Source organism: Carya illinoinensis, chromosome 3, assembly GCF_018687715.1.
Source record: "Carya illinoinensis cultivar Pawnee chromosome 3, C.illinoinensisPawnee_v1, whole genome shotgun sequence".
Classification (NCBI taxonomy): domain Eukaryota; kingdom Viridiplantae; phylum Streptophyta; class Magnoliopsida; order Fagales; family Juglandaceae; genus Carya; species Carya illinoinensis.
This window is the reverse complement of record NC_056754.1, coordinates 16,378,057-16,389,198: the sequence shown is the minus strand read 5'-3', so window position 1 is coordinate 16,389,198 and position 11,142 is coordinate 16,378,057. Positions and strand designations below refer to the sequence as shown.

The 11,142-nt window shown below is 34.6% G+C and overlaps 1 protein-coding gene across 2 annotated transcripts; it reads left to right on the top strand.

Annotated features, from left to right (window-relative positions):
* Window positions 1–570: 570 nt before the first annotated feature.
* LOC122303492 (translation initiation factor IF-2-like) lies at window positions 571–5,172 on the top strand. Of its 2 annotated transcripts, XM_043115293.1 has the most exons (9): window positions 576–759; window positions 919–1,041; window positions 2,014–2,094; window positions 2,167–2,255; window positions 2,345–2,419; window positions 3,479–3,540; window positions 3,633–3,716; window positions 3,833–4,015; window positions 4,760–5,172. In XM_043115293.1, the coding sequence occupies exons 2-9, from the start codon at window positions 919–921 to the stop codon at window positions 4,861–4,863; spliced, it is 801 nt and encodes a 266-aa protein (XP_042971227.1). In that variant the 5' UTR covers window positions 576–759; the 3' UTR covers window positions 4,864–5,172. The 2 variants fall into 2 exon arrangements, with proteins under 2 accessions (XP_042971228.1, XP_042971227.1); XM_043115294.1 differs by lacking the exon at window positions 2,167–2,255 and having other exon boundaries at window positions 571–759; window positions 2,307–2,419.
* Window positions 5,173–11,142: the final 5,970 nt, after the last annotated feature.

Sequence of the window (11,142 nt, the reverse complement as noted above, 5' to 3'; positions counted from 1 at the left end):
TATATAAATAAGCACCCATATTCTACCATCTCCAAAAAAAGTTATAACCAACCATAATTATATATACGCCTCCTACAACTAAAGGTCACATAATTGCATAAAAATTATCCAATCTCCTACTAGACCCTAACCATGTGGTGTTTTAACAAAATCTCATTTTTAAACCCGTGGATAGACTAAAGAGATGATATATCATAAGCACACAGTCTTCGTTCAAAAGCAAGATTAGGATATGAATTGAAGTGTAATTTTTTTGTATGTATCTATATATTTTGAGTAATACTATGTATAAGTTTTAGGTGTGCAAGTCTGCATAGGCCTTTTGTAAAAAAGTGGGTTTCACTAGAAATAATTTTTTTTTTTTTTATAGTGGAATCTAATTTTTCATAAAAAAGCTTACATAAGACTTGTATACTAAATTTGTGTAAGTAGCATTATTCTATTTTTATTTTAGTTTTGGGGCCTATTAAGTTCTAGTGTTGGGCTTGGGCTTCGACTCATGAGAACAAGCCCATAGACGCGGTCTAGGCGGCGACCGTATCGCAACCTCAATAATCAAAAGTCCTACTCTCACTCTCTCATGGGACCCTGGTTAACATTGTCTTCTCCGCCATATATAAAAGCTTTCCCTAACTGCCAAGGAAACAGTAACCCAGAAAAGAAAGAGAGTGTGTGGAGAGGGAGTGAGTGGTTGCAGAGTCAGCACCCTCTCTGAGATTCGCTTCCAACTCTTACGGGTGCAGAGACAGCGAAAACAAGGTTAATTAGCATGTTTTGAACTTTTTGTTTATGTTTTGTTGTGGGATTTCTCTTTTCTTTGATTCGAGTGGAAAAAACAGAAAGCTTGTTTTGGAAATTGAAATCGAGGAGTAATGTTTGTTCTGTGGGGTGGGCGGTGGTGGGTGGGCGGTGGTGCAGATGGATAGGTACCAGAGGGTGGAGAAGCCAAAGGCGGAGACGCCGATTAATGAGAACGAGATTCGAATCACCTCTCAAGGCAGGATGAGGAACTACATTTCCTACGCCACCACTCTCCTTCAGGTTCTCTCTCTCTCTCTCTCTCTCTCTCTCTCTCTCTCTCTCTCTCTCTCTCTCTCTCTTAAATTGTATCAATTTCCATTTTTGAAGAGCTTATTGTTGCAACTGCGTGGAATTTGTCATTATATGTTAGGTATTCCTAGAATTTTTAGTGGATTACGTATATTTTGAATGGCATAGAAAATACATTTAATTTGGCGCATGCAGAACAAAAAAAAGAAATTGGTTAAGCTGGTCTGGTTTTATTGCTATGAAACTTTTTAATGTTAGCGTTGTGTGGTATATTGGACATGCTTCAAGTTCTCATACTTGAGTTCTATTTTCGGTTATTACTGTGCCACTAAGGTGCTAATGCACCACTATTATTATCACGGACGGCTTGGGAGAATGTGATGGCAGAAGTTGATTTTTGACAGATTTTTAGATCACGAGGCTACGGCCTTGAAGTGAACATCAGATTTGCATTGAAATTTAAATCGGGAAAGTCTGGAGACTACGCTACTAGCTACAGTTACTTTGGAATTTAGTTAAATTCTTTTTTTTCAGGATTGAATGGTTTAATAATGCTTATCTCTACATTAGATATTTCGACTACTCTCAGATGTGTTAATTTGGTTCTAGTTTTATTGTTGACGTTCTAAACCTTATGAATGAGTCTGACCTGACCCACAAAAGATATACTTTATTTAATATGAATCTCAACGCTATTTTGGATGTGTGCAATTTGCTTGAACTTTGTTTACCTGGTTTGAGGCTTGTTTGGCCTGCCAGATTTTGTTGCGTACACCATTGTCAAAAAAGTTAGCTTTGTCTGCCTAATCCTCAAATCTGATGGCGTTTTTGAATGTCCACCAAGCAATTTCTTTGACCATTTTCTAGAAAAACCATTCATTCCTAAATATATGTTCTCTCTCTCTCTCTCTCTCTCTCTCTCTCTCTCTCTCTCTCTCTAATTAATTCCTGTTTTTTATATAGGAGAAAGGGTCTGATGAAATTGTCCTCAAATCAATGGGCAGAGCTATTAGTAAGACTGTGATGATTGCTGAACTAATTAAGGTGGGATGACAGTGCTCTGTCTCTCTCTCCCTCTCTGGACTTCGTAAGTTATTCAAGTTTTTCCCTTTTCAGAGAAGGATTGCTGGTCTTCATCAAAATACTTCAATTGGATCAATTGATATAACTGATTTTTGGGAACCGCTAGAAGAAGGCCTTCTTCCGTATGAAGCAGTAGACTCTTTTAAGTTTTCAAACTCATGCAAATACTACAGTATATTGTCTGTAGGAATAATTTTCTGCTCTGGTACAGTTTGGAGACTACCCGCCATGTTTCAATGATCACAATTACTATTTCAAAGAATGAACTGGATACTTCTTCCTCTGGGTAAGTGATTTAGGGGTGGATCCTCTTTAATTTTTTTACATATATATCTCCAGATTATCGGGCATTGCCTACAGTATGGTTGCCACTGCAAAGTTTTAACCGTTATAAATTTTTCTTGGTGCTTTACATATGCATTTTTTCACTTTTTTTTTTTAATTGATTGCCAATGCATGAATCATTTTATATTCTTATAAAAAAAATATAGTTACTTGAGCTTGGCTAAAGGTGGTAGTTAAAAGTCTCCTTTATAGCTGGCTCACTAATTAAACTTGCCAAGCTCTATCTTCCTTGGAGCTCATTAGTATTTTTGAGTTTACATCAGACTCCCTGAGAAATTTGCCAACGCCAATGATATCTTTGAGATATCCACTTCTTCTGTGCTAAGATTGAGCAAGTGACTACTTGGTATGGGTCGTTTAACTGTTTAAGTTTGAAGGACTAACTTCAAGATATCTGTTACCCTTGTTTCTGAATATTTCACAAGACATTTAAAACTTTTGGACGAGGAGTTGAATTATTTACCAAAAGGGTAGAAGTGCCAGCGACTTTAATGTTGTGTAACTATTTTTGATCAGTAAACAAATTTTTATTGATAAAATTTTTAATGTTGTGTAACTGAAATGTTTTAATGGGAAATGAGGTGGATAGACATTAAGTTCTAAGGTAGCTATCTTAGCACCAGAAATGCCTGTGTCTCTAATTTGTGTTGGGGCACAAGAAGAGCTGTTGTTCCTTTTGGGTGGTATCAGAACTGGACTGAGAGGATACAGAGTCATACTAGACTCGTTACTGTTTCAATTTCTTATAATTTTCCCTATGAGATAAAATGTAGGATGTGCTTTCTATACACTCTATTAGTGTTTATAGTTATGTCATATGATTTACAGAAACACACATTATGTTGGGACACTTCTGTTCATTTGTTTCAAAGACTTCTTTGGTCTGGCATCCGAAAACATCATGAACTGCTGTTATTCTTTGTATCTGACTTTTTAGGGTATAATTTTGATTATGATGACCTAGATAGTCCGTAATTTTGATTTATATCCTTTAACTCAGATACCAACTTCCCCTTCCAGTTGATCAAGTGAAACCATTGAATTACTATGAGGATGAAGGAGGTTAAGCAATACTCTCTCTTTTATAATACTATAGTTACGAAGGTTTTTGCTGCTGTTATATCAATATTTATATCACTTTTGATGTATCACAGAGGGCTCACCTGGGATGCGAGGTTGGGCACGTGGTCGTGGAAGGGGTAGGGGAAGGGGCAGGGGCAGGGGCAGGGGCAGCAGGGGTATTACAGACTGCTCTCTGACTTTGTGATTCTAAATTTATGTTGAATCCTGATGCACGTGCACACTGCTAAAGTTGCTTATCGGTTCATGATCTTTTCTTGTTTATTACATTCAGGAAGTTATAATGGGCTTGGGGAATATAATGGAGACGGTCAGGGTGCTGGACGTAGTTTTGCTGGCAGAGGTCATGGCCGTGCAAGGGGCCATTCTTTCTGGGGACGAGGTCGGGCCTATGGCCATCAGTCTGGTGGATACCATGACTATGGTGAATCTGAGTTACCACTGGCCCAAGGGCGTGGTAAGCTTTCAGAGCAATCATAATAAAGATTCACTTCAATGTATTTCCCTCTTTTTTTGGTGGTCCTGATAAGGCTATGTTTTCGCGTAAGTGGCATTGTGTTTTCATATGAGATCTGCTTTGAGATTAGGAGTGTGAGATTCATATATGGATTTTCATTAGAGTAGAAGAAAAAGGCATTTCTTCTTGGGTCAGGTGGGGCTTGTCAGTTCCTTCAATCCTTTCCTTTCTGGTATATATGCCATCCAATCCCTCTTGAACTCACCATGTGTTTTTTGTTTATAATTCGTGTTGTAGTTTTCATCGAGATGCTTTAGGCTACAGTTCTAAAAAATAATTGATGAAACAGAATTCATTTGTTCATAATATGATGGTAATATTGGAACAAGAGTTGCTGCTTGCGGTTTGATATAAAAGGGAAGCTTGCTGAACCTTGACATTCAAATGTCACGTAGTGACATCATTATGGATAATATGCTGTTTTCGTAATTGCTATTTAATGAGCAACTCATAAATATTCAACTGACAAAGGCCTAATTGCTCCACCATATATCTTCTAGATATATTTTCTAAACAAACTATAGGCAAATTGAATTGATATTTTAAGAATAATACCACAAATGACTTATGAATCTGATTTCTTTTATTTAGTTTTGTTATTTTTTACTTTGTAGGCTTTCTAGCTAATGGAACTCTTGCAGGTAAGTACTCTGCTGCTAATCATTTACTCTTGTGATTTTGCAGGGCGTGGTCGTGGTAGGGGAAGGGGCCGTGTGCGTGGTCGGAATTCCAGATCAGATGGGCCAGTCCAGCAGCAGCCACTTGAGCCGCAGGAAGTAAAATATTGAGTGTGAAGTTGAAGAATGATGTGGTTGCCTGCTCTGTTTGGGTTTTAGTGAAGTTTGCTGATATTTGTGGGCTTTGTATCTTTGTTTCAAGGTGTGAAGTGTTGTGGCCATGGTGATTGCAGTTTTGTTCTATTAGGTTGTGGGATAGGAACATATTCGTAGTTATTGCTGACCAAGATATTATGAAGGTTGTACAAATGCCTTTTTTTTTTTTAAATTTAATTTTTAATTTTTTATTATAGGAATTGTAGCAATACATTCTTTCATTCTTAATCTTTAATTGATGTTAGTTGCATGTTAACTTTACAAGATAATTGAGTTATATAAATTTCCTGATTCTAAAACTAGTGTAGTTATTGCCTTAAGTATATAGGGTCTTTTTTAAGTTTTTAAATGGCTGACCTTTTTTTTATAATTGGAATTTGTTTGGAAATAGCACAACCTTAGTGGCATTCATATCTTTTTGCCTTAAGACTTTAAACTTTCTCGGTTGTGTCGATCAGGGACTTCATCTCACTCCCGGTTGACCCCTATGGCAACACGAGAGCGTCGATATGGGACAATTCCTGATTGAGAGAGCAGCAAATCGCTTAAATTTGAGGTGGAGCTTGGATGAGGCTGATTCTGCCATAAAAAAATTGTGATCATTAACTTTTTTATGCGAAAAATAACGAAAACTTTTTTGAGATCATTTTTAATTTTGGGGCTTTAGTTAAGTTGTACTATAATTTTTCTTTTTTATTGTCACCGGATATCAGGAACAATATTCCGGCTAATCTGAGAGTGCACAGAGTTAAGTTGTATTACAATTATAAGAGATTTCTTGTGTAGACAATAATTTACCTTAACGCGAACAAGGTATTTGAAAATTACTGCTCCTTTTTTTTATTTTTATTTTTTTCAAAACAGGAACTGATCATTTCCAAAATAAACTATGCTTGCGGGAACGGAATTGGAAGAGGTAGGTGGGGTTCAGACTGATATTTTGAGAAGGGGGAAGCTGAGAGGGGAGAGCTTCCTTCTCTTCTTTTTTATAGAACTCTCTCTAAAAAGAATATTTGCATTCTTAAAAGTGTCCAAGTCTCGCGTATTTCTTTTAAAAAAAGTAAAAAAATCTAGAATTTATATAAAAAAGAAAAATCATTTTTGAACGGTAAACTCCACTTTTTTTAGAAAAGAATATATGAAACTTATATATTTTAAAACTGTATCTAACATTACTTCTCTCTAAAATCTAATAGTTTTTGTGCCCTTCACTGTCCAATTGGTTCATTTTCCCATATTTCGTAGTATCCACATATATTAATCAAGGGAAACTCTTGGAGGGCCCATTTGGTGCTTATGCCCAATGGAAAAGGCTTTCTGTCAACCGGCCAAAACCGAAGAGCCCAAGCCTAGTATGGATCTACACACTACATGTCGCCTTACTTGGGAAGGAACGAATTTCATGAATAATTGTGATTGTTTCGGTTACTTAGAGATGATCTAAGATGATAAACACTACGCAAGATAGATACCATATTGTAAAAGTGATTTCATATAGTGCTGATCTAATCTAACATGAAACCTTTATATATACCAGATAACCCCGAAGATAATTTAGATCTGAATTCTTAATTATCTGGAGTGGAGCATTTTACTGAATCAAGTATCGAACTATTTTCAAGCATATTACGCTGGCATGCTTTTACATTGTGCAGGTATATGAACGTAGTTACATCTTAGGTGGTGGGACACGTCCTTAACAACTCTTTTTTATTATTTTGCCAATTCGTTCAAGGGAAAATCTCTTCATCATGATAATTACTAACAAATCAAGTGTCATCACCATTTGTTTCTTTTTCTTCTGAGCCAAACGGAGCAGATCGAACGTTGATGTAGTAAAAAAATGATTTATGCATTGTACCTAAGGGTTTATAGGGAAGGGAAATACAACTAATATAGAAAATTCGAAACTCAAACCCTGTCTCTTATAATCAAAACTGTTCTTTTCTTTTAAGGTTGCAAAATCCAGATTGGTACGTACGTAGGGTATTTTAGCCTTGACTTCCTCCGTTATATATGCATAATTTTAGAGGTCAAATTACAACCATATATACTCTTAATTCATGATTACTAATTTCCCTCAGCAGTAACTTATCTTCAATTAAAAAGATGTTAATTAGTTTGATTTTTCAAGAGACAGACGTTAGAATGTCTCAATATTTCTATGTTGGAAATCATCATATACCACTCTTTGACTTTTACAATATTTGCAGGTTGGAAGAATGGATTAGTTTCTTATCAATGTCGGATATGATATTATGATGAGACCTATATGGAATCATGCTATGTATTTATATATATATTTCATATTTTGGGAGTTTAATTGATGCAGAATATATATTTAATTATATTATTATTAAAATGTTCAACTACGTACGTACGTACAGCCCGAGAATCAATCCTAATTCTTTATATGAAAATTTTATACAGAAGGTAATTTACTAATTTATCTAGCTAATTTCCTTCTGCATGTACGTAGAGGCATTATTCAACGTCGACTATTTGATATATACCTATGATATTTAGCCGTACTTCCATAAACCACAGCAGCCCTGCTAATTTAGGCGCTGCGCGACATATGTAAGTCTACACTAGTACTGTACCAATTTCGGCCATTCTCGTTCTTGAATTATCTGGTACGTACTCACGTACGTGCTTAGCACATGCATGCGCGTAATTTACGGGGTGGATAGACAAATGCTAACCATGCCGGCCGTTTATTTAGAGCTACGTACAGTTATATGTAAATGTTTGTCGACGTGTAGCTAGCCTAGAAAAAGAAAAGAAAAGTAGTACTGTATTTTATTATATATTCTCTAATGGTGCTCATGCAGCAATAACGCTAATTAATGATACATCGATTTGGATCCCCAACGTCGTACATTCCAAAAGATGCATAAACAATAATATTATTGGCGCAAAAAGAAAAAGCTGGAGATTATATATATAGATTTTTTTATATCTCTCTGTAATAATAAGTGTCTATCCTATTTATTATAGGAATGAACAGTAAATTCTCATTCCATTTCCGTGTATTTGTATGTTTAGTTTTTACACTACTCCATTTACAGTCCGTACAAAACACGACGATGTCAAAGAAAAGAGAGATGCGACGTTGAGGGTGGTGCACGTGACGGCAGAAATGTTGGATCCTTAGAAATCAGCGTGAGGGAGAATTGCTCATCAAGGAGATAGATGAATATGGTAATAGCTGAAAACGACGAAAAATGTGTGAGCATTAACCAGGACAGCATCTGAAGGGGGAAGGTCTCGTTGGCTCCACAACTTTGTGCTCTTGTTGGTTGGCCACGGTGGAGCATTTGCTCTATTTTTAGGAAGCAAAACAGAGACTTCAAGTTGTTTGTTGCCATGTGAGGAAGAGCTAGGCGGCGTTACTAGGCTGCGGTGGCTTTCGGTGGAGGTTGGGTAGCTGGGCATAGCTGGTTACTCGACGGTAGTTTTCATGGTGAGGTCAATGGCTTTGCTCTCTTGGTCTGGGACTGAAAAAAATGAGAAGAAATGCTCAGTTTATTCAAAAAAAGAAACCAAAACATAGGAATAGAAATGCTCAGTTTGTTCAAAAAAAGAAACCAAAACATAGGAATACAAAGCAAGCTAACCAGATGAAAATGGAGTTTCGGCAGTCCATATATGCAGAGGAAAAACACAAAAATGAGAGGAAGAAAAATCGGGGAGAAGCAACAGCAGTAGCACACAGAAAACATAGGAAGAAAAAATGAAAATGGAGGAGAAGTAGTCGGCGCCAGTAGAAGGAAGAAGAAAGAAATAAACTCTAAGGACATGGACCAAGACGGCACCGTTTAAGGGAATAAGGGGCCTGAGCTTTAGGTAGACGGGCTGAGCTTGAAAACTGAAAGAGCTTGGTCTAAAAATAAAGGAAAAATCCACTAAAGCAAAGCATACCCGAAAATAGAAGTCTAACAAGATAAAAAAGTATAATAAAAATAAATAAAAACAATACAGCTCAATATTAATAAAATAAAATAATTAAATCCAATAATAAAATAATTTAAAGTAAAGAGTAATTTAAATGTAAAATAATAATTAATATCAAGAAAAAATATTAAAATAAATTTCATAACTTATAAATTATAAAATAATATAATGAAAAACACGTTAAAATTAAAACAACATACCACTAATTATATTAAATAAAATAATCATTTAATTAAAATACAACCAAATGAAAATAATTTTATTTTGGCATGTATGTTATTATGATGTGTATATTACTTTATTTTGGTATGTATATTATTTTATTATTAGGTTATTTTCTCACAACTAGAACATGAAGGGACGTTTGCTCCACTACTAGTATGTATGTGTGTGTGTATATATATATATATATACTAGTAGTTGGGCAACGTCCAAGGGACGTTCGTCCAGTGTATAGAAATATTATTTTTATTAAGGAAAAAATTTTGAATAATAATGTAATATTTTTAGAAAAAAAATATATAAATTCTAACATCAAATAGTAAGATAGACTTAAATCAGTTTTAAAGCATTTAGAATTTAAAAAAAAAAAAAAAAAAAAAGAATCTTGAAACAAACATGTGCAGCACAGGAGATAAACTGTTAACAGTAAAGGCACGTTTTCTTAATTTAATAAAGCGATTATTTTTAAAAAGTAACATAATTTTTATAAAGAAATAAAATACTAAGGTTTTTATAAGATATTATTATTTGATTTTAATGTTTCATAATGAATTTAAATTGATAAATAAATAATATTTTATTAGGATAATTGTATTCGTAAATGTAGTTGGTAAATATATTTAAACTTAATTATTTTACATTTCTCTTTGTTTATATAAGGAATGAATAAAAATTTTAAATCACATAAATAAATTGATATATAAATTATAATTTATATAAAAGATCATATATATATAATAGAATATAGAATATATATTTATATAATTTATATAGATATATTTAATAGAATATATATATATATATATATAGATATCTAATATACCTCATAAATAAATGATCATCAATGCATAGGTTACAGGATCATGCATGCTACATGAAGTTTAATAATTATGAATTTATTCATAAGTGATTGGGGAGAGAGATTAAAAAATTAAGAATTTTTAAGAAGAGAGAGCCACTTTAATTTATTCATGTAACTAACGGCGTTAATTTTAACGGTAAAACAACAAAAACCGTTAAACTAATAAAATTCCGTTAGATAGCCACTTTATATATATAAAGATATAGAGAGAGAGAGAGAGAGAGAGAGAGAGAGAGAGAGAGAGAGAGAGAGAGATATATATATATATGTTGTAACTCGAACTCGATTGAAACCAAAACCAATAAATGCGTGATTCCCACTGATATACATGATCGGTGATGGTATTGGGACATGATCGAGGATCAATATTTGAAGAACCGAATTAGTGGAAAAGGGGTGGTTTCAAGCCTTTGCGATATTTGCATTTCTTCAAAAAATGAAAATTCTCAATTTTATGCAAAAGAATATTGAACATCGATCTTGACGTTGGGGTCGATCTGATCCACTCATGTTAATTATCATCAGGCCGATCTGTACCTTAATCTCAAATTATATCTGCAAATTAACCCAAAAGCCAATATTGATTGATACCGCAGTAAACAAAGAAATTAATTCAATTCCAATATTCATCACCATTACCACAAGCCCCTAGTAACATATTTTTATAAACAGAAAGCACAAGCAACTTATAATATCCATGGATTACAATTTTCTGGATGAGTTATATGGATGGATTAGGCCAGCAACACATGATATTTTAAGACATGCAATTAACAAAGAAAGAAGTACGGACAGTCTATTATTTTCCTACAAAATAGAAAATTATCAAAAACCCACAAACTACTCTATTAATTATTGGATTAAACTCCGAGTTTAAGAGCCACATTAATTAGAAGGGAAGGTTAGTTTTAGACCTCACCTTCTAATTCCCATATCCAGCATTCATTGGTTTCGTCGCCAAGTAAATACTAACAAGAGACCGATGCTTCTGCTTCTTTAGCGGCAGATGCGTCTCTTTAATCTTCTCCGAACTACTTTCTTCGGGGCGGTGATCATCAAATTTTTCGTCCGCGTCCTTGTTCCTCTTGTTGTTGTTGTTGATCTTGCTGCTGCTGCTGTTGCTGTTTTTGGTATCTTCATCACTGGGCTGCATGAGATGAACCCGGCCAGTCATATCCGTCCCTATCAACATC